At 53.3% G+C, this 24184-nt stretch overlaps 7 protein-coding genes across 7 annotated transcripts; 4 read left to right on the forward strand and 3 right to left on the reverse strand.

The window, feature by feature from the left end:
• Positions 1-96: 96 nt before the first annotated feature.
• HD553DRAFT_305372 (uncharacterized protein) lies at positions 97-2850 on the forward strand. Its single transcript, XM_046179154.1, has 10 exons — positions 97-255; positions 326-374; positions 447-482; positions 546-590; positions 655-672; positions 741-1223; positions 1302-1486; positions 1551-1917; positions 1988-2401; positions 2483-2850. The coding sequence occupies exons 1-10, from the start codon at positions 208-210 to the stop codon at positions 2677-2679; spliced, it is 1842 nt and encodes a 613-aa protein (XP_046039247.1). The 5' UTR covers positions 97-207; the 3' UTR covers positions 2680-2850.
• A 2223-nt stretch (positions 2851-5073) lies between these two features.
• HD553DRAFT_158579 (uncharacterized protein) lies at positions 5074-7014 on the forward strand. The gene is made up of 3 exons (XM_046176810.1): positions 5074-5545; positions 5635-6725; positions 6798-7014. The coding sequence occupies exons 1-3, from the start codon at positions 5225-5227 to the stop codon at positions 6880-6882; spliced, it is 1497 nt and encodes a 498-aa protein (XP_046039248.1). The 5' UTR covers positions 5074-5224; the 3' UTR covers positions 6883-7014.
• Positions 7015-7639: 625 nt separating this feature from the next.
• HD553DRAFT_333757 (uncharacterized protein) lies at positions 7640-9479 on the reverse strand. Its single transcript, XM_046182115.1, has 3 exons — positions 8800-9479; positions 8368-8665; positions 7640-8280 (listed from the first exon to the last, which is right to left on the reverse strand). Exons 1-3 carry the CDS (start codon positions 9408-9410, stop codon positions 7813-7815), a joined length of 1377 nt encoding a protein of 458 aa, XP_046039249.1. The 5' UTR covers positions 9411-9479; the 3' UTR covers positions 7640-7812.
• Positions 9480-9707: 228 nt separating this feature from the next.
• Positions 9708-12599, forward strand: HD553DRAFT_305377 (Aldehyde/histidinol dehydrogenase). The gene is made up of 15 exons (XM_046179155.1): positions 9708-9898; positions 9973-10249; positions 10336-10373; positions 10460-10474; positions 10552-10623; positions 10704-10839; positions 10922-11001; positions 11083-11185; positions 11270-11336; positions 11400-11670; positions 11744-11834; positions 11903-12001; positions 12060-12110; positions 12181-12202; positions 12267-12599. The coding sequence occupies exons 1-15, from the start codon at positions 9833-9835 to the stop codon at positions 12478-12480; spliced, it is 1602 nt and encodes a 533-aa protein (XP_046039250.1). The 5' UTR covers positions 9708-9832; the 3' UTR covers positions 12481-12599.
• Positions 12600-12780: 181 nt separating this feature from the next.
• On the forward strand, positions 12781-14493 carry HD553DRAFT_305380 (DUF1640-domain-containing protein). The gene is made up of 7 exons (XM_046179156.1): positions 12781-12966; positions 13037-13320; positions 13392-13584; positions 13649-13755; positions 13852-13905; positions 13977-14391; positions 14471-14493. Exons 1-6 carry the CDS (start codon positions 12912-12914, stop codon positions 14001-14003), a joined length of 720 nt encoding a protein of 239 aa, XP_046039251.1. The 5' UTR covers positions 12781-12911; the 3' UTR covers positions 14004-14391; positions 14471-14493.
• On the reverse strand, positions 13850-20864 carry HD553DRAFT_305388 (SNF2 family N-terminal domain-containing protein). Its single transcript, XM_046179157.1, has 24 exons — positions 19231-20864; positions 18895-19172; positions 18414-18833; positions 17792-18348; positions 17415-17721; positions 17303-17343; positions 16948-17238; positions 16696-16879; positions 16436-16631; positions 16278-16367; positions 16169-16221; positions 16085-16102; positions 15979-16011; positions 15740-15919; positions 15290-15679; positions 15186-15212; positions 15090-15125; positions 14849-15027; positions 14724-14785; positions 14586-14651; positions 14378-14516; positions 14124-14318; positions 13977-14054; positions 13850-13905 (listed from the first exon to the last, which is right to left on the reverse strand). The coding sequence occupies exons 1-22, from the start codon at positions 20723-20725 to the stop codon at positions 14288-14290; spliced, it is 5073 nt and encodes a 1690-aa protein (XP_046039252.1). The 5' UTR covers positions 20726-20864; the 3' UTR covers positions 13850-13905; positions 13977-14054; positions 14124-14287.
• Positions 20865-21013: 149 nt separating this feature from the next.
• On the reverse strand, positions 21014-24034 carry HD553DRAFT_305391 (uncharacterized protein). The gene is made up of 2 exons (XM_046179158.1): positions 23259-24034; positions 21014-23193 (listed from the first exon to the last, which is right to left on the reverse strand). The coding sequence occupies exons 1-2, from the start codon at positions 23968-23970 to the stop codon at positions 21158-21160; spliced, it is 2748 nt and encodes a 915-aa protein (XP_046039253.1). The 5' UTR covers positions 23971-24034; the 3' UTR covers positions 21014-21157.
• Positions 24035-24184: the final 150 nt, after the last annotated feature.

Here is a 24184-nt window from a genome sequence, read left to right on the forward strand (position 1 = left end):
ATGATTCGATGTCCGCTTTGCGTCCCCCTCAAAGGGGAATTCCGATGCTACGAGTACCCAAGGCGTTGCTCTGTGTAGTGTAGTAAGCCCTAAGTAGTGACATCGTCCCTGGTTGGCATCATATCGCCCTCCAGCTCGTCACAAGTATACTGTTGAAGATCCAGTCTGAACAACATTCTCGATAGATACACGACTATAATAGCAAAAATGGCGCCAACGATCGGAGCTGGCACGACGGAAGCCGCTGCTTTGCAGGTAGGTCGCCCCTAATCGATTTCACCATGGGACGGTTGCGAAGTCGCTGAACTCGACCTGGGAATGGCAGTCGGAGATCCAGAACGAATTGATGAGGCGGGACAAGGCCGAGCAAGGAGGTAGGTCTCGGTGGTAGAAGCGGCATGTGGGAGTAGGCGTATGCTAATGTGGCCTACTCCGATCTGGTTCAGATAACACCTTGGCGGAATACATAACCGTTATGCTGAGTGCGTTTCGACGAGGAGATTTTAATGCTGCGGGGCAAGTCTGACGATCCCTTGCTGCATCAGTCAACCACAAGACGTCGGACCAGATCAACGAGGAACTGGCAGATCGTACGTCCTCATTCGACTCGTGTGCCCTTTGCTGCTTGCTAATACCTTTGACGGATGCTCGTAGTGCAAGGGATCGATTTTGGTATGCCGATGGTCTCCTATCTTGATGAAGACTTCCGAAGCTGAACTTCTCGCTTGTTCATTATACAGACCCGACCTTCACGCCATGGATCTTTGAAAAGGCCGAGGAAGTGGTCGCCAGGTTCACTGGGTCCAGCTCGACGCCTGCTCCTGTCACTGCTGTCCTCTCTGCCGATGTGTCCATGGAAGAACCATCATCATCATCCCGGAACTCGAAAGCTCCCAGCAACGCTCGGCTGTTCTCGAATGCCGTGGCCCCTCTTGCCTCGCAACCCACCCGACCTACCCCAACGGGACCTTCGGGACAAGTAGCTGGTGTCAAACGAAGTTTCTCTCCCGTGAACGAGATGAGCGGATCCGAGGCGTACAACAAGCGGAGAAGTTTGGGTTCAGGAGGAGTACCTACGGCTCCTCGGGCTCACAGGCAGAACGGGTTGGAGACGAATGGCGATCGGCATCGAGGAAAGAGGTCGTTGTTGGACCGTATGGGAGGGCCTCCCTTGAATCCACAGGCGGCAGAGTTCGGTCCGGGTCGAGCAGGTGGAAGGAACAGTGCGTAACAGTGGCCGGCTCACGATTCGTGCCGTCGTCATCACGATTGCTGACCTGATCATTTTCGCTGCACCTCAGACTTCGTTCCCCCAGGCATGCCTATGATGGACCCCTTCATGATGAGCATGATGGGAATGCAAAACGGTTTCAACTTTGGTGCCGCTGGAGGACAGGACCAGGCGATGATGCAAGAGATGTTCAGGCAGAATCAGGCGACGATGGAGCAGATGCAAGCAATGATGATGCAGATGGCTCAGCAGATGGTAAGGCATGTGCCCCAGGGCATTAATATTGAGGAGAGCTGATTGTGTTGAGGGTACCCTGTAGGGCACGGTGCCGCAGCAACCCTATACGACAACCGTCTCGGGTCAACCTCCACAGCAGTTGGGGAAACACACTATTGCGGGCCGAAGACCAGCGACGCTCGTCAACAACCCGTCTACCTCAGCAACGCACAAGTCGACCTCGTTCCCCGCCAAAAAGACGCTTGTTACGCCTCCTTCTCGTCCTACCTCGCAGGAGATCTGCAAGTACGGAGTTGGATGTACGAATCGGTCATGCGGATACAGCCATCCTAGTCCGGTGGCTACGATGGAGAGCGGGATGGTACTGAAGACGGAGGCTTGCCCGGAAGGTTTAAAGTGCGCAGACAAAGACTGTCCTTACAGCCATGTCAGCCCGGCCCAATCGTTAGGTGGGTATAGATCGTTTGATTCCCTAGGTATACGCGATGCTGAATCTGGGACTGTTGCACCCTTCCACAGGTGATGCCGCTGGGCAAAGCCGTGTACCGTGCAAGTTTGGAAGCAAATGTAACAACCCGGCCTGCTCCTTCCGTCACGAAGACGCTGCTGGGAACCTGATCCCCACACCAGCCCTGACTCGTCCCGCCAATGGGTCCTCTACTGGTCCCATCGACGTCGACATGGCAGACCCGACTCAGCACGACGAGCTGGACATTACGCTCGATCTCGATTCGTCAGCAGCCGGTATGGCTGCCAGTCGACCGATTGCGGGCGTACCAGGGAAGAAGATGGATGGGATCCTGGGTTCTGGAGTAGTCAAGCCGATGAACGGGCAGATCAAGGTGCCTTGTCGGTTCGGGGAAGGGTGCACGAGGGGGAACTGTCGGTTCCAGCATGGCAAGGCGTGTAGGTTTGGCAAGAAGTGCTTTGACCGTGAGTACGGATACTTCGCGGGTGAGAGACTCTGTTCATCCGATTGACCTTGGCCTGTGTTCTTGTACCGACGACACGCAGCCCGATGCACCTTTGTTCACCCTGCGGACCGTCAACTGAACGCGTCGATCAACAACGATGGCTTCAACAATTACAAGGGAGAAAAGACGCTTGTCGACCGCGAATTTGTCAAGGACGAGAGCGCCGTCGAGACCGTCTTGCCCGGAGACGCGAACGGTGCGGATGAGGGCGGTGCGATCAAGGTGGAGACTGACTAGTCAATAACGGAATAGAAGACACAGTTGTAGTAATATCAGAAAACTCGGGTCGTGAGATATACATTCTTGTCGGGTTAGTGCCAAAAGTTTATTATACGAGACTGTGCGTAAAGGCCGACTCGCCTAATACTCGTGTTCCCACGTTCAATGGTCGATCTGACTCGACGCGACTTTGTGTAGTCAGCGATTGTCTGATCCATCCTGACCCGCAGACCTGGGATAGCTGCAGCTCTGCTTCTTGAATTCCAGTTGACCGCCAGGAATTAGGTTTATTCTATGGGGCAGTCTCCGCAGAACTCTCAAACATCACCGATACGAACGGATGCGCTGCGCTGTGTTTGTTTGGAATGGTCGATTACAGGTCTACAGGGGAAACGATAGCAGACGAATGGTTTCTCGTGTTTCGCATCAGGCCAGCCAGCCCAGAATGTCGACAATGACAAGTCGAGTCAGTCCGATCGCCTTACTGCTGGATTTGATTCTGCCCATCTGATCCTCCCAAAGCCGGTCTCTTGCCTGGTTTTGATTTTCAAGGTGTCGTCATACTTTTGTACGTTCGTCGGATCTTCTATGAGCTGAGAGAAGTATTCCGGAGCTTGTTCGTGCACCTCGCTCGCCTTCCTGTTTCACTCGGCCGTCGTCCGGAAGACCGAGTCGTCATACGGAGCGTCATCCTCCGCCTCACTCGCGCTGTTGCTCAGCGTAAATAAAACTGGTACTGTAAGGACGAAACCAAGCGCTCGAAACGTATACAGACGGAAGGACGTGGAAATACACATCCAATACTTCGTCCCGTAGGCGAAATGCTGACAGAGCTCGTTACGTGACCCTGAATTACATCGGTGCTCACGAGCGAATCGAGAGTGCGGCTACAGATTTATGTGTCACGTTCTCTGTCCATGCTGTTGTTTCATAGTGTTGACTGATTCAAGTGTCAGGTGATGAAAATCTGTCGGCCTTATCAAAGGGGCAAACAGGTACACGGGATGGAACCTGTCGCTTGTCTACCGAGCTGGTCGAATCTTCTTGTATCATTTCCGCCTCGAAAGAAAACCACAGCTTTACCCAGGCATGGAAATCTCGCATCGAGTGATGGAGCGGGGATGATAATACGCTCGGATCGGCGCGTATAATCTGGGCGGCCATCATAGGCAGTCTCGATGAGAAGCCGTTTGTCCCGGACAGCTTCCTCTTTCCAGTGCATCAAGTCGAGAGTGAGAAACGAGTAGGTAGATCTGCTATCATCTGCAAGCCAACCCTTCCAACTCATCGATGATCACCATCTCATATTTTGGCCAAGAGAAGGCAAGGGCGAATGTGAGGATAAAAAGATCTCGTCGTGGACGACCAGTCGGTCGGTAGGTCCCTTTGAAGCAGCAGTTCTACGAGCCAACTGGCTACCTCCCCGTCATGTTGTGACATTTCTTGTCCTCATATATTCGAAGGCAAGATATTGTGACTTGCATACGGATTTCTCGATCAGTACCCTGTCGATATCGCTGTTCCCCCGTTCCATGGCGGTGGCTGCGAGGAACGACGCGTGTGCGCCTACCGCCGCTTCGAAGGCAAACCGCCACGCGATTGGTGCGAGACACGCGTTTGACCTGCTGATCAATTCTGCCCCTGTCCATTCCGCGCTCACCCTTGTTTGGATCCGAAGAGGAGCTTGTCCTACCCGGTGGGTCAGGCCTCGCAACGAACAATAAACTTTGACCCACTTCGATCAATCTCGACGACGACGACGATGATGATGGTGATCCCATCAATCCCATATCCCCATCACTCCTCCTTTGCTTTCCCTCCCTCATTTCTCATCAATCCTCCTCTCGTTTCTCCCTTTTTGCAATTTTTCTTGCCTTCTACATTTAGCATCCCCACCCCGACCCACGGACTCGCATCACAAAGAGAAGCAGGTCGACCCTTTGCCTCCCTGTCACAGTCGAAAACATCCTTTGATCGGTTTCTCCTCGACCTCACTTCTACTACTCCACACATTCACACTACTACTCTGCTCACACCTCTTCAGCGTCTTCAAGCTCTCTTCTTTCCTCGCCACCATCACCTCTCGTCTCTCGACGTCTTGCGACTACACCAACACTCTACATTCTACATCTCACACAAACGCCTTTAATAGCAATCGACATCGTTCCCATCGACTTCACATCAATCGACCCCGTTACCATCGACGTTCCAAATCCGTAAACACAAACGCTCCAGCTTCACTCGCCACTATAGTTCAATAACTACGAATCACATCATCATCGCCCCACCGACGATACTTGAAATCACGACTACATTACCCTCATAACAGCGGGACAACCAGACACTAGACGAACGACTGAAAAGAGAGGATCAAAAGCCGAGCTTTTCTCCCCTACCTTTTCGCCTTTTCACTTCTTCAATTTCTGATCGGACCATCTATCCATCCATAGGCCATCCGGTCAACACCACTACCAAGACAACACTCATATCAAACACTTGTCTGGACGTCAACGCAGAGCGACAGAAACCCCTCGACAACTATCTTACCCAATACCCGAGAATCATGGCCGCCCACCCTGCACACCTCAACAACTTTTCCGCTCATACCGGTCTCAACATGAACACCCAGTACCAGCCCAACCATAACCACAACCACAACGCTTACGCTACCACCAACGCAGCCGCATCTCTCTCCGCTCAAGCTTCCCTTCAGACCTCGCTCAACGCGCTGAACAGCAAGATCGTTCAAGCTCAATCGCTCGCCCTTCTGAACAATATCACCGTCGACGAGGTCTTGAGCCGCATGGGAGGGTTGAACGAGATGGAGTTGGGGTTGCTGAGGTTGTGCGCCGCCAGGGAACAGGAGGCTAGGTTGCAAGCTAGTGTGAGTTGGCGTGGGCGTGTCTCGTGTGTCTGTCGATGGTGGTAACGAGCCTGCGGCTGACTTGTCGAATGTTTGCTGGGTTCGCACAGTTGATGTCGCAGCAGCAACAGCAGATGGCCATCTTGCAGCAACAGCAGCAACAGCAAAAGCAACAAACTACTACCAGGAACCCTTCCAACCGACTCTCTTTCCCCGGCATGCCGTCCAGCAGACAACCTGCAACTAATGCGAATTGGGAAGAATCGTTCGGCAACCTCTCTCTAGGAGGACCCGACGTCGTCCGTACGCCTACTCCCAAATCTGCCAACTCCACCTCGGCGTCGGCCCAAACCCAGGTCACCCCACCCAAGGTCGACAAGCGGACCAGTCCTACTTCTGCGACCTCGACCGCGGGTCTCGCCGCGGGCAAGCACGAACAAGCCGCTACTTGGCGTCGAGGTTCCCCCAGCGCATCCCAGCAGACCAGTATTTCCCCCGCCGCGACCCCCGTTCGTGGTATCAGTGCTAATGCCGGAGCAGAACCGGCGAACAAGGCTTTCAACTTTAACGGCGTTTTTGGGAACAAGGTCGTCGGACTCCCTCGTCAGGCTTCTCAGACCAGCTCGGTCGAGTCCTCTACCACTACGAACGCGAAAGCCGACGGTGAGGGGAGGAAAGAACGGGTTAGAACCGGTCGTTCGGGTTCGGCCAGTTCGAGCGAAGGGTTCGAGTCCGGCTCTGGGTCCGGCTCGGTCTTGTCGGATCAGCAGCAACAATATCAGCAGGAAAGGCAGGACAGGTTGGAGAGGTCCTTCGTAGGCCGAGCGAGGGAGTCGACCTTTGCCGGCTCGACCTCGTCTTCGTCATTCGAGAGCGTCGGTACGCCTCCTCCGGTGTTGATTACCCCGCCTTGTGAGCCCCTGGAGAACCAGTATTCCGGCAAACAAGGTTCCGGTACTCCCAACAATGGGGGATACTTTGGAATCAAGAGGGTCGTCAGCGGAGAACAGGGGAATGGGAATGTAAACGTGAACGGGAATGGGAAATACGGACCGGGCGTGATCGGACAAGGGTTCGGATCGCCCTCGACCGTCCTCTTCCCCGGTGGAGTCGGGTCCACGGCTTATGGCGTTGTGATTAGGCAACCTCACGGACCCCCTGGCGGGGCCGACGAGTTGGGCAACAAGAACTTCGCCAGTCGGTAAGTCCGCGCTACTTTTGGCGTGAATCGCATTCAGTGCTCATCAACTAACTTCCGCTTTGCGTACGACAGTCTTCGTCAAAAGGCCGTGAACGATCTCGGGTTGCTCGGTCGTCGAAGGGCCAACTCGCCCAATCCTCACGCCGTTGCGGCCTGATCTCGACCGTACTAAAGCCTTCCGCCTCCAGCTTCCGTTTTCCATCGGATCGGTCATCCCTTCCGACGCTCTCCCTCCCCTTCTCTTGCTGGTAGTCTCAGCTACATTCCTTTGGCCTTTCTTTCTTTATATTACGACCAACTATCGCTTACGGGTCTCAAGGACCGCGCAAATACCTGTATCAACAACTGAACCGGACCGACTGCACCAAAACACCAATCGAATCACCATCTGGCTGTCGCCCTTTGAGCGTGCTAGATGTAGATGATCGACAAAGACCAAACCGACCGTCATATACATACCATGGCCATCTCCTCACTTGCGAGTTACGGATCGATGTGCCGATATTCTACTCCGGCCTCCCTAGTCCTTATCCCTTGCGCATGCCTCGGGCTTGGACGACAGCTTCGGGCTTTCAAACCAAAAGAAAACACACTCTCTGGTTTAGTAACCCGCCATGCATGATGATGAATTTACGACAAAGAGACAGGGTCTCACTTCAGACTCTGCATGAGCGCGCGCCTACGCTCCTTTTCTTTCTCCTCTTAAATTGTATCATATGAGATCGGATGAATGAAAGTAGTCGCTAGCGACCGATGAGAGAGGGTCCTGCCATGTTCCCGCACGCGTCTTGCGTGATCGACTAGCAATCGACGAGTGATTCAGTTTGACAGCAATACAATCGGTGGGAGCTTTCGCCGCCACAGTATCGCTACTATTTGACAAGGCGCCTAGAAATACCATTTGCCCGGGAATTGCAAGGGTACCATCGAATGAGTGGTATAAACACGTATGTACACGATTATGCAGCGGTCGTACATTCCCGGAGGCAAGATATTATGCTCCGCCCTCTGCTTCGATGCAGGAATAGACAACATTCCACTCATTTCATCTCTCTCTTGTTCATAGCGCGAACTCTCTCTAACCCGATCACGTCATGTTCATCATCTCCTCCTCATCGCCCTCCTCAACTCCCCCCTTGGCCTTCTGACCTTCTGCGGCCGCCTGTTTTCCCAGCTCAGCTTCTTTCTCTGCGAGGATGACCTTTCTTCGCGCCATCCTCTTGGCCTTCGACGGCCTGTTCTTTTTCTTCCCCTTCTCCGTCGTGGGTGGTGTCGCACCGTCCGTCACTGCTGGTGCGCCCGCTGCAGGTACATCTGACACGGCGGGGAGTAATGCCGTGCTCCCCGCTGTACCTGTCGTATCCTTGTCCCCCTTCCCCTCATTCGCGTTCGCGATGGCATTCACGCCGGCAAAATCCACCTTTTTCGGGGCCGGCTCGTTCCGTACCGCATCCAGCATCTCGACCTCTTTTTGCTTCTGTTTCTGCCGATCTTGCGGGGTAACGGTCGATCTAGCATGGGCCGGTCCGACCTTGATGATGATCTCTACGGCTGACTATAATCATTTCGCGAGAGGCAGTCTCGTCGGCACCTTTGTTCATATGGAAAAAGAGACATGGGGAAATGCAAGGATTGTTCTTACCTTGATCCGGACCCTGACGGCCCCTTCTGGCTCTTCCTCATCGAACAAGACCGGTTCCCACTCGTCCCCTCCCGTCCCAGCCCCATCCGCATCTCCCACTATTTCCCCCTCGTCCCCACCTGCCTTCCTCTTCCTCCCGCCCGTACTCTTCAACTCGTCAAAACACTTTACACTACTGCTCTTCAACTCGTGCGATACGTGCTTCTTGGGAAAGGGGAGGATGTCGAGCAGAGAGTGGAGGACGAGGAGGGCGTGTGGGATGGCGGCCGATAGTGCATGGAGCGTTATTTGGGCGTGACTACAGTGAAGGGTTCCGATCGTGAGGAAAAGGAGAGGCAGAAGATTAATGGAAAGAGGATGAAAATCGGAAATGATTGTGGTTCTCTCGCCAGTCACTGATGACGGAGAAGGGATAATCAGGCCAGGACTCACCCTTCCTCCACCAACAACTTTTTACAGCGTCTCAAATAACTCCCCAGACCCGTATTTTTCGTGACGTAGATGACATCTCTTCTCTTGATCTCCCTCGTCGGGTTGGTCGTGGAGGCTCCTCGTGGACGGGATGTAGTCGAGGCGTGTGGTAGCGGGAGGGTCGACGATGATGGTTTTGGAGGGGCTAGGCGGTGGTATTTGTGGGTGGTAAAGAGGGGTGGGGCGGGACCGGCAGGTAAAGAAGGTTGAGTGATCGTGGCGGTGATCTTGGTGGGTAAAGGATTGGAGACCGGGTTGTCGGTTTGCTCAGGAGCAGGAGGTGGAACGGGTTGTTCTTCCACTTCGACCGTTTCATCCCCAACGTTCTCCATCACGCCCGCCGTATCCGCTGCCACCTCGGCCTCCCTTCCTGAGACCGCTTCACCTTCCTGACTCGCTGCGTCAGGTATCGCTTTGGCATTCTGTTCGGCAACTGTCTTGGCCTGACCAGACGTAGGCTTTTGCTTTTGCTTCTTGTTCTGCCTCGTCGGTGTCGTCTTTGCTTCGCTGAGTTTGCGTTTGCTACCTCTGCTAGCCGAGCCTTTTTGCGTTCCGTTGGATGGTCCCGCCATGATGAACGATCGCTCTTGAATTCTTGTTGGTCTAGTTGATGTGTGTGTGTGTGTGTATAGGCTCTCTCGGTTTCTCGTTCAAAGAGCATCATCAGTCGGAGCGCTGAGCGATTCTAGATCTCGATATGAATGCAGAAGATGAGCGGAAGCAGACGAAATGTCGCCGGAAGCTAATGACTTACGGCATAGCTACCTCGCTTACTTGTCGGAAGCAGATATCCTTCTCGGGTAAACGCTCATGCGGGGGGAGGGGAATTACCGGAGGGAGGAGGAGGAGGACGACCTTTGGTGTGGATAGTTGTGGTGGATCGTGTGGGGGGACTGATGTTCTTGGCTCGTTTGATCAAGTTTCACATCACAACCCATCAACATCAAACAGTTTCAAATCCGCCACACCTCTTGCTTTGTTGACACCGCCTGTCATGTCAGCTCTCGTGCAAGAACACCTCGAGTCGTACATCGACTACCCTATCGACCAGGTCAAACCCGTAAGCCTTCGCCCGCTTACCAAATACCCAGGACCGCTGAACACCTAAGCTGATCAAGTCTACGCGACCGCTAGCTCCAAGAGAAATTACATCAGCTCCACCTCTCCCGGAAATGTCAACCCTACGCGTACCGCATGCACTATCTCAAGCAGATCGGCTACCTCTTGCAAGACAACGCCGAAGCCATCTGCGAGTCGGTCAAGAAGGACCTGGGGAGGAATAGGGACGAAGTGTCCTTTACCGAAGTCTGGACGTCGGTGCGAGAGGTCGACCTGACGGTAAAGAGGTTGAAGGGGTGGATGCAGGATGAGACGGCGTTTTGGGATACGATCTTGGCCTTCAAGGGGAACAGTCAGTCTTGCGCGGAGGGGGTCATTTTGAGGGGGTTCGTTTGGCAAGAGGTGCTGAGGCTAGACTTTGCCTCGTGGCTGTCGCAGACCCTAGGGTAAAGAAACAGCCTAAAGGAGTCGTCCTGGTGAGTCCCCCCTCGCCCTTCCGCCTGCTTGTCGGTCTATCGTCTCACCCGAGCTCGGCCGCTGATCCTATACCTTGACAACGCAGGCTATCGGACCTTGGGTAGGCCATGATAGTCTGCCCACAGACATCCCGTCTGGTGACAAGTCGTACAGATTGAGCTGACAATACGCTACCAGAACTACCCTTGGTACCTGAACATCGGTCCTCTGATCGGGGCCGTCGCTGCAGGTTGTCCGATCGTCATCAAGGTACGTCCTCTTCCTCGTATTCCACCAACTTTTCCACTTCCCGGATGACGAGCTCATACGTCTCGACTCGCAACTTTCAGCCCTCGGAACATTCGAAACACTCCTCCTTGTTACTCTCCCAGCTGGTACACAAGTACATGGACAACGAAGCGCACCACGTCGTCCTCGGCGCCGTGGAGCATTCGACCAAGTTGCTGGATCTCCGGTGGGGCCATGGTGAGTGCACTTCTTTTCCTGTACCTTTCCACCGTGACGGTAATGCACAAGAGTTGATTTTCGAGTCGGTGGATGTTCGCAGTCTTCTTCACAGGGTCTACTGGAGTCGGAAAGATCGTAGCACAGGCGACAGCCAAGAACCTCGTCCCCTGTACACTCGAGGTCAGTCTCTCGAGCTCTTCCCACTATAACATGTCTGCCTAGCCATAGCTCATCGTTCATCGCTTATCGTACCCCTCGCAGCTGGGGGGGAAATCGCCCGTCATCCTGACAAAGTCTACCAACTTCAAGATCGCCGCCAAGAGGATCTTGTCCATGAAAGCTTACGGGGCCGGACAGATGTGCAGTAAGTCGGGTCGGTCCGAGGCCTCTCGGTCAGTCAACGAAGGAGAAGTTCAGCATGCTAAAGATGGATCGCTCGATGTTATAGCCAATGCGGACTACGTGCTCTGCCCAAAAGAGCATGCGGATGACTTTGTCAAGGCGTGTGAAGATGCGTGAGTGTACAGACTGTTGTGGAACAGAAAGCAAGGCGCCGACTGTCCCGGCACGCCCCGTAGCTTGAGAGAGTTTTATCCTCGTAACGGCTCCAAATCGATCCTCGACTCGGAAGCCACCTCTCAACTCGTCCACAAGCCTCACTTTGATCGGATTACCAAATTCATCGAACAGGCCAAGGCGGATGGTCATTACGTGATTGGGGGAGAGTCCGATGAGGAGAGGAGAAAGGTCGGGTTGACGTGTGTCAAGATTTACGCGGATAAAGAGTCCACGGGCGGGTTGATGACCGAGGAGATCTTTGGGCCGATCTTGCCTATCATCTCGGTACAGGTACGTCGGCCTGTTCCAATATCATGGAAAGCACCCTTCCTGATCAGAGCACTAACTTTGAATGGCGGTCCAGGACGTCGATGCCGCCATCGAGTATGTCAACGCCAGACCTACCCCGCTCGCTCTCTACGTGTTCTCCGAAAAGCGCAAGGACTTTGAATACGGTCCGTTGCCGATTCTTCTCATAGCTGTCAACCCGATCATGAGATGCTGACGAATCTTTCAATGATAGTCATCGAACGCACGCTAAGCGGCGGAGCTTGTTGGAACGATGTGAGCATCCAGACCGTACAGCGAGGTCTGCCTTTCGGCGGTGTAGGCGAGAGTGGATGTGAGTGCAGTGGACTGTCTGGGTCCCGAGCTGGACTGATAGTTGTGGTGGGCCGCAGGGGGAAGTGGGCATGGGAAGAATGCTTACGAGACGTTCACTCACCGACGAGGTATGTTCTTGCGCATCTCGCTGTTACAACTCGTCGTAGACTCGACGCGCTTACGATCTATGTGAATCAGCCACTGTCGATGTCCCGAGCAAGTAAGTCTGGGCTCGTCGTGACTCGCAGAGCTTTTTGGGCTCGACTGACACCCCCCTCGCATAGCCTGGAGCCGTTCATGCGACTCCGTTACCCTAATGCACCTAAATGGGGCATGAAAGTGTTCGAGGCGCTTATCGGCCACAAGCTCTCCTTTGCTCGTTCGACCTCGGTCGCTGCAGAAACCAAGAGGGAGAAGAGCCGGGAGAGGATCAGAAAGTTTATCAAGTACCTGATTGGCCTCGTTTTCTTGCTGCTGGCCAAGAGACTGCGCGGTTAGGATTGATGCCCAGCGGACGGTCTGTGAACTGGTTTCCTTGTAACTATCCTTGTACCAGGCTTTCGAAGAGATTATCTGAAGGAGTCATTCACTGAGCAATTATGTATGATCATACAAGCTAGCGCTACGGAACGCCATCCACTGGTACGGTAGCGACCTTCGATGGTTGATGGGGTGTTACTACATGAGACAGACGTCTTGGCCCGAGTCGGCTAGCGCGTCCCGTCTATCGCGAAGTCAAATATCGTCATGTCCCGCCCGTTCATCAGCTGAGGGACTTCACTCGATCTCGACTTTATCGTCACCCATCACTTAAAACACTCAGGAGCTCACCATCAGGTCTGTATACTCTGTCAAATATTAGAATTCAAGCCAGTAGCTTGCTGAATAAGGACACTCAAGGACAGTCGGCTATCTTGCTCATAGCCAATATGTCGGCCTCTTCTGCTTTGCCCTTGGCCAGATCAGGCTTCGGTCTAGGATTGAGTCAGTAGACTCGACTGAAGTATTGCTATCATGGTTTGCAGAAGGAGCTCAGTTCAATTTCGTCTCATAGATTTGCTGCGTACATTCCCTAGATTACCACGTATCCCTGTTCCGGCACTACGGACCGCCGGACCATCAACAACCCGATTCTTAGCTCTCAGTCCTCGATCCTTTCACTCGACCTCGACCACGAGTGACAACCACTTTGACACACACGCCTTTGTCGAAAGACTCGCCCAACAGGGTCTCAAGAGGGAGCAGGCCGAGGGTGTCATGTCTGCGTTGGCAGAGGTGGTCGATGAGAGTATCACTGGGATGAGCCGGACGATGGTGACCAAGGCAGAACAGGAGAAGGTGAGTCCGTAGTACGGGATGGCTTCTCCTATCTTGAACCCTCTTGACCACCGTCTTCTTACATATCGCAGCTACACTATACGCAAAAGGTCGACTTCGCTCAGCTGAAATCCGAGCTTCAGCTTCACGAGAAGAACGATCTGACGCTGATGAAGCAGGAGAACGATCAACTCCGAGCCGATCTCGAAAAGCTCAAGCAGAGGCTGAGAGAGGAAATTACCAGGACGATGGCTGGAGTCCGGCTCGATCTGAACCTCGAGAAGGGTGAGTCGTGAGCGGGAAACTATGATGGGATCAGTCTCGGCGTCAGGCTGATGAGGTATTCTAGGTCGGATACGAGATGAGGCGTCTCAACAAGAGCTCAAGATCAAAGAGGTGGACACTCGGATAGAGTCGGAGATTGCCGGATTGAGGACACAGATCGAGCAGGCAAAGGTAACCCTATCCATCCTTGGGACCCCGTTTTTATCATGTTTCGCTAATTCCCTTCGTACCCATCGTTTCCTCCTGCACCTTTCCATGCCACAACAGGCCAACTCGCTTCAATATTTGGTCGGAGTTGCTACTGGTGCTGGAGCTTTGCTGGTCAGTCGTTACGACTGGTAGATCATATACTCGCGCGAAATGTCTGACATTTCGCATCTATCCCTTCTTAGTTGGCGTATCTGCGGATGTTCAAATAGATTCTCGGCGTCTAGGGAAGTGGGAGCAGAAGATGTTTCTGGTCATGTATTGCGAGTCGATATTGAATACCCTGAATTGGAGCTCGTTACCTAAAGATTCCGACGGCTTCGATCTCGCAGACCGTTTCAGGATGCATGGCAGATTAGCCATGATGGGTTGGATCGTTTGGTCATGGGCCTCCTTTACGGCTACAATTCATACAACGTGTCGAGAACTGTCATGCAAATTACATCAACAGATTCGCTGGCCAGTCGAGATCATCCATCAAACAGCACAGGCGAATTCAGAGCAGCAAATCCATCAAATCGTCATGGCTGTCGGAAGAGGACGTCAGCCAGACTAAAAAAGAGACCGAGCCGAAAGGTCGACCTACTCTCCGCTGTTCTTGTCTGTGCCCTTTTTCCCGGAAACAGTTGTGGCCTGAGCATCGAAAGTGTTCTGATCCACGCCCTTGGCGTAAATGCAGTGCCCGGCACGAAGGCCCCGGTTGATGATTTTCGCTTCAATCGTTTCTGCCAAGCGACTCAATAATCAGGACAGGGGGATAGACGGGTCGTCATACGAGTCGTCTTGATACGCACCTTCACAGGCATAACAGAAGACGTGAGTCTCTTGAGCCTGACCCAATCTATCAACACGGCCGATAGCTGCAAATTGACGTTGATACGGTCAGTCTGTGTCTGGCGCTGTTTGCTCTGCTCAAGCGGAGCAGGACCTACCTTGAAGCTCATATCCTTGGTTCATCACTGGTTCAAGCAGGTGCACCACAGCCGCAGCCGTCCTGCCCAAGGTAAAATATGATTGAGAACAATCGACGGGACGCCACGAGACCTGCACCACCCACAAAGTAAGACCAGACACTTGGCGTTCTCCGTGCAGCAGGAAGACCTGACAGTCATTGGTAGCAAAATCTTTGACTGCAGTCTTTTGCGCCTTCTTGTGACCGATAGTAGTCCACTTGATCTGGTTGGCAGTCAATGCTGTTTGAACAATCTCTAAAGAGCTAGCCCATGCAGAAAATACCTGGAGATCTGCTTCGTGAGCATGCTTTGGTACCGGATTCATGGAAAGGAGGAATTGCTCACAATGTGTTTCACGTCGGGTTCCGTTCGCTTCCAATACTGCTCAGAATCAGTGTCGATTAGCTTTATCCTCACACAGGGCGCCTTGCGGCGACGCACCTTCAAGTGCTTGATCATGAAATCAAGCTGTAGCCAAGGGAAGATACCATCGTAAGAGCATTTATCTTCGCTAGAACAGATAGCCTAGGACCAATAACACTCACCTTTGCCCCCCACTGGCCATGAATCTCGACCTCGGCCACCGCTCCTTGCCGCGGCCTGGGAAGCACGTTCAGTGCGTCGAGGTCCAGTGCGTCGGGAATGATGTCGCTCTCCATAGCTAAGGTCTCGGCCTTTGTAGGCTTGGGCTTGGCCGGCGGGTCTGTTTTCCTAGGGTCTACCTTGTGGACTTGACTTGGAACGATGGCGAGCCGACAGCACGGACAGGTAGCCCGTGCGGCACTACGCATGTACTCGTTGTAGCACGAGTGACACATACGATGTGCGCAATAGAGTACCATGACGACACCTTTGATCTCCGAAAATTCCTGCTGACAAATCATACACTCTTCGTCCTCATCTTGATCTTTATTCTTCTCGTTTAGCGAGTCCAGCTGCGAGTTCAAGGAACGTAAATGGCACCATCTAGAAGTTGTCGGATAAATCAAACCCACGTAACGTGCATGCGCTTGTGCTGTTGCGATCTGACGCTCCATAGTCGCAAAGGTGATCGGCACCGTCTCGAGCAGCATTGCGCGCTCTCTCAGGCGAGTGTTCTTCATCCTCTCCGCTGTATTTGGCTCTGTCAAACGGATTACAGCTTCTTTCTCTTCGGCGGCAGTCTCAGGATCAATCTAGAAACCAGCAGCAGGTTAGAAAAGGGCAAGCCGAACATCCTCACGTTTGCACTTACGAGCGTATCGCTGATCTGTTGTAAAGTCTTGAACTGAAAGAAGAGCAGGAGGTCGGTATTCGTCATCACAATTGCAGGAGATACGGGCAAGGAAGACTCTGCTCACGAAAATCAAGCGGACATTCTGCAAGGTTAACATTGTCATCAACCTGCCGTCCGGACCCGTTAGCGAACCATACCCACGACCTACGAAACAGTGATTGAGAGATTTGGCTTCATCTTCAAGTTTTTTCAGTAAAGCGACTGTGAATGTTACGATTTCAGTCCTATATTCGCTGCCCAGATATGCGCATACGGACGCTGATCTTCCTTGATGCCCCTAAGGCGCTGTTTCTCCATCTTGGCCAGTTCACGTTCTTCATTCCGCCTGTCGTGTCCGCTGACGAAATCTGGGAAATAGCATAGAGATTCTATATCAACAAGGCGGCCATCGAAAAAAAAAGGGGCAATGATGTACCGTCCAGTTCCGAAATTAAGCCTTGAAGGGATTGAAAACCAGCATATGCTTCACGATATTCTTGACGTTTGGCCTTGATTTCCTTATGATACTCCGCGTCTTCTTCGTCTTCTGGTATGTCCACCGCAACCGCTTTGGCTGTCTGCGTTTCGCGCTTTTTGCCCTTCTTCCGCTCGACCTCTCGGATAAATGTCGTCTATGCGAACGAGACAGTCAGATCGATCGCTCAGAGTTGACAGCAGCATCGGTTATGTACTGACCCCTTCCGTTAACATCTCTCGGCGATCAGCCAAAGCGTCGGTATATGCAGCCATATACACCTCCAGCATAGCTTGAGCCTGAAGACTTGCTTCGAACTCGTTGCCGGTGGCATCAATATCGTCTGTCTTGAAATCAACTTTCTCCAGTAGCCGTTCTACTACCTGACCTCGGAGATTCCAGACGCTAGATGAACAATAAAAAACGAGAATTGATCAGACGTGCAGATTGAATTACGATGCGGTGATTCTTACCATTCTGCGTTGCAATTCATAGCCTCCTCGATGAAGTTATTGATGGCGGTACCGTATTTCGCTGTTTCGATACCGAGGGGGCCGCCCTCTTCAACTTCCAGAACACTGAATCTTGTAATTCGGCTTCCCTTGATGACAGATCTGACTCGATCGATGGACGAGTTAGATTTAGCAAGAGGTCGCGCTAACATCAATTGTCGGACAGCATCGGCAGAGGCGTAGCTTTCCGTTTCCAGTTCACCATACCCCTCCTGTTCGGGATATTGATGATACAAGTCGCCACATCGAAACCTGGAGGTCGCACAGCCTGTATCTTCAGCTCTCAAGCTCGACCGATGGCGAAGACGCGACTCACAAGGCTTCGTGGCTCAGGTGCATGAAGTCTCGAACTCGTGCCTGAGAGCAAGCAGTCCCGCTTGATCAACCCCTATCGACCGGCATGCAATATACCCAAACCTTATTCTTACCCTGAGCACAGCACGCGCTTTGCCCACAGATGATTCAGGTCCGGTACCGTTGCTCTCCGCATCCACATCGACATCTAGATGATCGTCTCCTTCGTCCGATTCCAGATCCACCACGTCCGTCATCCCGTTAATTGTCTTCTTTATAGCTTCCACCTCCTTTTGGCTTTCTTTGTCAGCTCGCCGTAGCAGGTCGATCGATCTGCGGTATTGATCGGGTTGGTCAGAGTGAAGGGCGAGCGCATATTTTATTCGAGTGGATTGTAGAACATAGATATGGTGGTGATAGTCTCTCCATGCTTGGACTTGCCTGCAGGTTTGCCAGACCGCCCCGACTTTCGTCAGCCGTGTTCTGCCAATGCACCACGCAATCTACGTACATCGTGTTCAAGGCTTGATCCATGTCCTTGAGTACAGCACCGTTTTCGCGGCCCATTCGCGTTCGCTCAACCCGAACCCCATTCTCCAACTCGTTGGTCTGAATGTGCGTGCACACGGCCCGTAGGGTCTGCACGAGACTACGCAACGACTCCGTATCTCGATACCCGTTCTTCGACACTGCCAGCGCGTCGATGTTGCGATACAAGGTATCTCTGTAGTATTGAAGCTCGACGATGTTCATCTTGATCGGTACCAATGTCCTCGTTTGAGGCGGAATGTCAGTTTCATTCTTGACCATCTTTTTCGTATGCCGAATAGCGACTTCGCCAAACAAGTCGCGGAAAGCGTGACGGAATCCTGGCTTTAGGAACCGGTTCCAGACCGAGGGATGAATGTTCACTCCGACGAAATGCAGAGCTGATTGGAGATCTTGTACGGCCTGTTTCGCTGGGGTTCCGCTCAGGACCAAGCTGTTCACGCGCTGCAGCGATGTGACCATCTGTGCAGCCTTGCTAGCAGAACGAGCATCCAACATTTGTACCTCATCCATGATAATCTTTCGATGCAGAATCTGTCAGTGCGTACGCAAAGCCGGTCAGCCTCGTTTGCGTCCCGACGTACCCTCCAGAATTGACACATTGACAGAACCGAGCGAGGTTTCTCTCTAGGTGGACCCGCGACCGCTCGTCGTGGGCGCTCAACCGGAGCCAATGCTACGTCCAAATCCTTGCCGAGCGTGTCGTATGTGACGAATACGACATCTGTTGTAGCCATGCGCTGAATCCAATTGTTATACCATCGCTGGAAGAAGCTAGTAACGTTCTCTCCTGTACGCGGCTTGATCCTCGCCATCTCTTCTTGTTCCGTCTGAGTTTCACGCTTCCGTTTACCGGGACCGGAAACAGCGGGTCCTCGCTCCAGCCAGTCCTCCATCATATCGCTATAACCCTCGTATACGACATATTGTAAATGCGGCGCGTGTCTCTTCGTCTCCTCTACCCATTGCCGTAAGAGTATCTTTGGCGTGACGACCAATGTGCTCTATGAGAATTCAAAGAGGTCGTCAGGACCTTCGTGTGACGTCGGCGTTAGACCGAATTACCTTGATCTCGTGAACATGGAGTTTTAGCTCTTGGTCCCAGCGACTTGAGCCTTTGAAAGCTCCTTCAAATGTGTCCGCCTCAACAACTATTCCGGTGTCTACTGCAATTCTTCTACGTTTCTTCGGCCTGTCTTCTGTGTTTGACAATTTCGACGCGCCGTCATCTGCCTCCTTCATCTCTGCATCGCTTTCCTCCAATTTTACGACCTCCACTTCGGGTTTGTTCATTCTGGGATGCAACAATACCGTAGCGATGGCTTCGAGCGTTTTGCCAAGACCTGAACAAACCCCCATATCAGACTTTGAACGCTCTAGAACAGTGCCGACGGAACGTACCCATTTCTTCAGCCAACAAGCTTCCGCGGACATCACACAGTCTCAGCAGGCCTTCTTCCGGCAAGAGCCATCTGCTATCGGATGACTCGCCCGTCTCCTTGCCCTTGCCCTTTTCCAGTCTTGTCTTCCGGTCAAGCATGGCCTTCGAAACCGGCTGCAATCTTCCTGTCATCCGACAGAAGGCTAGATCGACGAGCCCTTTCCCGTCCTCAGACCCGAATTGCACCAACTCCCACAAGCCTTCCGGGTCCACGACCGATTTGCGCTCAAAGTACGGGTGGATCGAGGTGGCGTCTTCGTTGCGGAGCAGCCAAGCAACCGCTCTTTGTTGGAAAGGTTTCAGCTTAGCTACCATGCCTTGAGGCTGGACCAGCTGCAAGACGTCGGCAGGGGGCGTCGGAGCCGGCTTCAGCACCTCGTAGAATTCCTGTAGCTTGATATCGTCCTTAGGGGTGTTTACATCAGAAGATGGCAGAAACACGTGGAGGACTCGGCGGAGATGCTCGAACAGCGCTGGAGTGAGTTTGGTTCGAGTGATTAGCGAGTCTATCTTGCCGTAGATTTTGAGTTCAGTGTCAAATGCCAGTGTCCATCGAGCGTTCTGACCGACACGGCGCTTCGGACCATCGTGAGTATAAAGAGTCGCCTTGATATGGACATCCACCTCGAAAGGGCATCCCGGCGAGTCCAACAGTAGAGCCAGCGAATTGAACCAAGTTTCCCGGAACTGCGGTCGATCGACATCGCGCATCATCTTATCGTGCATAATCAATCCGTATGCGGTCAAGTCCTCCATCTCGGCTTCGTCGCTCAACTGCGGATGAAGCAGGAAGACATCTTCGCCGCCTTTGGTCTGGATGGTACCCAACGGACTCGTCACCGGGTGTTTCAGATAGTTCTTGATGGTCCTGCCAGGAACAAGTTTGAAGGGGCCCTTGAGCTGCAGAGGTACCCGCTCGGCACGTTTCACTAGCTCGTCTAGCGTGTCAGTAGCTCGATCCCGATGAGGTCCTTCATGAAAGTCAACGTTTTTCCAGGTTCCGCCCTTTAAGCTCTTCATAGTGAGCGGGAAATTGGTCGTGAGGTGTCGAGTATGGAGGAGCCGCTTCTCGACAGGGACACCTCTAGCCTCGTTATTCGTCTCCAGTTCCGGTTCCAGCTCGTCTTGCTCTTCTTCGCCCTTGACACCAGGCTGATCTTTCTGTTGAGATGATTCCACCGGTCCAGAGCTTTGGCGCTCATCCTCAATGTCGTGATAGCTCCTTTGCAGGACACCTTCCAGAGTATACCAGTTAACCCACTCGGGGACTTGTTTGCCCGTAGACGTCGAGACGCTTGAAGTGTTGGATCCTTCTTGCAGACCATGAGCTTGCAGGAACTCGGTCCTCAAGCTCGAATCGGGAAGTTCGCTATGATCGAGCTCGGTTCCCATTTCAGCCAGTGTCTGAGGGTTGACAATCGATCCGCTCGGCGGTTCGAGTAGATCCATGTCCATGATTGGAGGCCTCGCTCACTGCCCAGAGATCTTGCAGCTGCGCCTGGAGATGGACCGTTATCCTGTACACTCAAGGTCTACTAGTCTCTGCAGGAGTCCAAGAGAGGATGCATCTAGTTGCTAGTTGCAAGGCGTCGCTTGCTGGTAGTCAGTATGGAAATGGTGATTGGATCGGAATGTCAATAACCTCGACATTTCAGCTGAGGTCACCCTCGGCTCTCGCCGCTGAAAGTCGAGATCGTGCTTACGGCATTTAGGAGATGGCCGATGGGGAACAGAAGATACGAGCCAATCTTACAATCTTGCATCTGGCATCTTGGTTCATCGTAATCGTTATAGCGTCTATTCTCTACGGGCTACTAGTAAATTCAATGAGATCACACGTGCCCTTCCCAAGATTCGTGATCACTTCCCCCCTAGTCGGCCCCTCGATTATCCAATCTGCTCCTCGGCGACATCCTTTGTCTCCTTGTTATCGCGAAGACTACCTCGCCGGCTCGGCACATGAGATCCCGCAACTCGACCCCAACTCGCCTGCGAAGTTGGAGTGTCCAAACGAGGATGAGGTGATGCCCGGCCCGGGAAACTGCCTTGTACGGGCGATAGCGGCGGAAATTCTTCAGTGGCTGGAGACAGCGTATTGGCACCCCCGCCGTTCCAGGTCTGCGTATCTGCGTTTTCAGGATGCCAGGACGTCGGGCGAGAAATGGGTGGAGAGGCCAATCCTGCTACGCCTCTCTCGCCTGACCCCTGTCTCGATGGGTGTTGCTGAGTGGCTTGCGAGAGGAGAGGAGAGTAATTAGGGATGATCGCTCGTGTCACGATGGAAGCCAGAGATGGACCCGCCAAAGAGTTCTGTTTATTCGCTGGGATCGACGAGCTACCCGAAGAGTTCTGCGAAGGTAAAGGAGGGAAGGCCGGGGCCGCAGCGCTCAAAGCGGTCGGTGATTCTCCTTGCTCGTCGACAGGCAACCTCGAAGCTATCCCAGGAGACGTAGCGTTACGACCCCTAGGCAGGTAGATCCGGTGCTGCAGTTGAGGCGGTACAAGCGAGGTATGATGATCCTGGTGAGACATCGCAGGGGACATCGTGGCAGTGACGGCCATCTGTGACTGGGGCATGAACGGCGCCGCCGTGACATTAGCCATCATGGGAGACACTGGTACGCCTCCATCTCGCACCGGAGGACTGCGTAGCACCCGGCTCGCCATGGTCGATGACCCTTCGGCTTGGCTAGCAAAGAATCCGGTCGGGTTCCCCAAGTGCGAGATACCCCCCGTGGCTCCTCGCGGGATGCCCTGTGTCGCAAGCGCGACCGCTGCAGAATTGGGCGACGGGCCAGTCGCACTCCGAGCATGAGCAGCAGGTGGCAGGTTGCGAGGATTGAATATGCTACCCTGTCTCGATCGGCTCGGACCATAGTTCTCGGCAAAACCGACGCCTCCTGCATTGACAGCAGCTGTCTGACCGAGCGCGACCAGGTTCGAGCTCGATCCAGGGCCCATCCGTCCAATCAATCCCCGATTTGTAGACCAGTTGTTTTCATAATCCCAAGCGCCCGAATTAGGTCGATCTGCTAGACTTGGCCCTCGGATCGATCCCATGTTGGCCGGTCCAACGTAATCCTCGACCATCATCCTTTGTTGTCTCACCGCATCATTACGCTTCTCAACCTCTCTTCGCGCACCGGCGATATCCTGTAGTTTCTGCCTCAACTGTTCGTTCTCTTTGGCCAGCTTGTCCCGCTTGGCTGCATGCTTATCGTACCTCGCCGTCAAGTTGGCGAGCTTAGCATCCAGCTCTGCTACCACCTTCTTGTCCCTCTCCAACACCTCGTCTTTGGCTTCCTTGGCCGTGTTCCTCGCGGACTGTACCGATTCAAATTCCGACTTTTGTCCAGCCTCGTCGTCCTCCCACGTACTGCTCGATTCCGTAATCTTTTGGTTCTCCTGCTCGGCTCCTTCTGCGGCCGCAAAAGCTTGCTTGACCTGTTCCTGCAGTGCCAAACTCTTTTGTCTCGAACGTTGATCGGGCAGGGTCGATTTCTCCATGGCCCGCTTTAACGCCTCGACTTCGGATTTGAGGCCAGCTTCGACCTTTTGCGATTCCCTCCTCGATTTTTTCAGTTGGGCAGCCAGGTCTTCCCTCTCGGCTTGAGCCATTGCAATCGAGTGCCGGAGATGTGACGCTTGAATCTCCTCGGCCGATGGTGCGATACCCCAAGACGCATTTCCATTGTCCACCTCGTCACCTTCGGTAGGTATGACAGGTGCATCCAGTCGGTCTCGCGAGTGGTTTCGAAGGAGTCCTCGAGCCTGATCAGACTGAGTAGGGCTATCCGTCAAAGCCGGAGGTTGAAGCAGGGAGCTAGAGCGTGATCTGGTTCCACGATTGCGCAGCGAGTTGGCTCGGGACCGAGTACCGGTCGGGGTTGAGTGCACTCCAGGCGTTACGATATTTGCTGTAGCTGCGAAAAGTCAAAGGTTGTCAGTGTTCGGGTGCACATAGGCTAGTGTACGATTGGCAACTTACCAGCTTGCAGAGGTTCCCCTTCTCCGGCAAAGTTGGCCACAACCTTGAGATCTATTTCGTACTCTTTTCCAGGCTCCAAACCAAAGATGCCTACGACCGCCCTATCCCGTGTCATCTGCTCCAGCATCTTATCTACTACCCTACTGCTCAGAGCTTCGCTATCTGAAGACAAGCCGTTCGAACCCACACCAGATGTAGCTGGCTCGTCATCGCTGACATGAGCGACGATCTGATTCCATGGTCGGCCGTTGACTGTTACCATGACACCCTTTGAGAGGAGCTCTTTGAAAGAAGGTTTGGCATTTGGTAGAGGTGCTAGCCGTGCCGGGAACGCTCCAGATTGGGTCGAAGAAGCATAAGGCGAGGGAGAGCTGCTACTCTGTCCAACTAGCTGTGCTTCCGATCCGCCGGTGTCGTTGTCCTCCACTGCGGTCAGATCGTCGTCCGACTCGTAATGAGCGTTCTTGATTCGATGTCGCGGTCGACGTTGTTTCGTAGCGCTTCCAGCTTGACCTGAGGTTGATGCTGTCGAGGTCGAAGCATGCTGTGATGATCTACTTGGAGGTGGCTGGGCGAGGGAGAGAGCGATGGTGAGGGATATCGATGTGATTTCGAGGACTTGCAAATTGAGCGGTCGAGTTGCCGGTGAGATGCAGTGCCATTGCGATGCAGGACCCGACATTGAATTGTTCATCGGAATGGAGACCGGCATCGAGGAGGATCGACCTGCTGTCAGAAAGTCTACAGTCAGAGAATAAGGTGATATGAAGTCGGGGTGTGATCGCTACGATGATATAGGAAAGAGAAGTTGCATAGACATGATCTGGACTAGTTGCTGCTGCTACTCGTACCGTCTTCCGAGCAAAGTTCGGATCCGCGACGCGAGTCTCAAGGTGATCTCGGGACACACTCACACATACACACAC

This window comes from Filobasidium floriforme, assembly GCF_021052385.1.
Source record: "Filobasidium floriforme strain CBS 6241 chromosome Unknown HD553scaffold_3, whole genome shotgun sequence".
Lineage (NCBI taxonomy): Eukaryota > Fungi > Basidiomycota > Tremellomycetes > Filobasidiales > Filobasidiaceae > Filobasidium > Filobasidium floriforme.

Coding starts and splice junctions, on each gene's coding strand:
- HD553DRAFT_305372 (XM_046179154.1), top strand. CDS start 208: ATGGCGCCAACGATCGGAGCTGGCACGACGGAAGCCGCTGCTTTGCAG. Junction 375..446: donor GGACAAGGCCGAGCAAGGAG/GTAGGTCTCGGT, acceptor GATCTGGTTCAG/ATAACACCTTGGCGGAATAC. Junction 2,402..2,482: donor TGGCAAGAAGTGCTTTGACC/GTGAGTACGGAT, acceptor GACGACACGCAG/CCCGATGCACCTTTGTTCAC.
- HD553DRAFT_158579 (XM_046176810.1), top strand. CDS start 5,225: ATGGCCGCCCACCCTGCACACCTCAACAACTTTTCCGCTCATACCGGT. Junction 5,546..5,634: donor AGGCTAGGTTGCAAGCTAGT/GTGAGTTGGCGT, acceptor GGGTTCGCACAG/TTGATGTCGCAGCAGCAACA. Junction 6,726..6,797: donor AACAAGAACTTCGCCAGTCG/GTAAGTCCGCGC, acceptor TGCGTACGACAG/TCTTCGTCAAAAGGCCGTGA.
- HD553DRAFT_333757 (XM_046182115.1), bottom strand. CDS start 9,410: ATGGCGGGACCATCCAACGGAACGCAAAAAGGCTCGGCTAGCAGAGGT. Junction 8,666..8,799: donor AAGTTGTTGGTGGAGGAAGG/GTGAGTCCTGGC, acceptor CCTTCACTGTAG/TCACGCCCAAATAACGCTCC. Junction 8,281..8,367: donor CCGTCAGGGTCCGGATCAAG/GTAAGAACAATC, acceptor AAATGATTATAG/TCAGCCGTAGAGATCATCAT.
- HD553DRAFT_305377 (XM_046179155.1), top strand. CDS start 9,833: ATGTCAGCTCTCGTGCAAGAACACCTCGAGTCGTACATCGACTACCCT. Junction 9,899..9,972: donor CTATCGACCAGGTCAAACCC/GTAAGCCTTCGC, acceptor CGCGACCGCTAG/CTCCAAGAGAAATTACATCA. Junction 10,624..10,703: donor GTTGTCCGATCGTCATCAAG/GTACGTCCTCTT, acceptor CGCAACTTTCAG/CCCTCGGAACATTCGAAACA.
- HD553DRAFT_305380 (XM_046179156.1), top strand. CDS start 12,912: ATGTCGGCCTCTTCTGCTTTGCCCTTGGCCAGATCAGGCTTCGGTCTA. Junction 13,585..13,648: donor CGATCTGAACCTCGAGAAGG/GTGAGTCGTGAG, acceptor GAGGTATTCTAG/GTCGGATACGAGATGAGGCG. Junction 13,756..13,851: donor CACAGATCGAGCAGGCAAAG/GTAACCCTATCC, acceptor ATGCCACAACAG/GCCAACTCGCTTCAATATTT.
- HD553DRAFT_305388 (XM_046179157.1), bottom strand. CDS start 20,725: ATGGACATGGATCTACTCGAACCGCCGAGCGGATCGATTGTCAACCCT. Junction 19,173..19,230: donor CTTGTTGGCTGAAGAAATGG/GTACGTTCCGTC, acceptor GGGTTTGTTCAG/GTCTTGGCAAAACGCTCGAA. Junction 14,652..14,723: donor CCAAGGATATGAGCTTCAAG/GTAGGTCCTGCT, acceptor GTCAATTTGCAG/CTATCGGCCGTGTTGATAGA.
- HD553DRAFT_305391 (XM_046179158.1), bottom strand. CDS start 23,970: ATGCCGGTCTCCATTCCGATGAACAATTCAATGTCGGGTCCTGCATCG. Junction 23,194..23,258: donor AGGGGAACCTCTGCAAGCTG/GTAAGTTGCCAA, acceptor GACTTTTCGCAG/CTACAGCAAATATCGTAACG.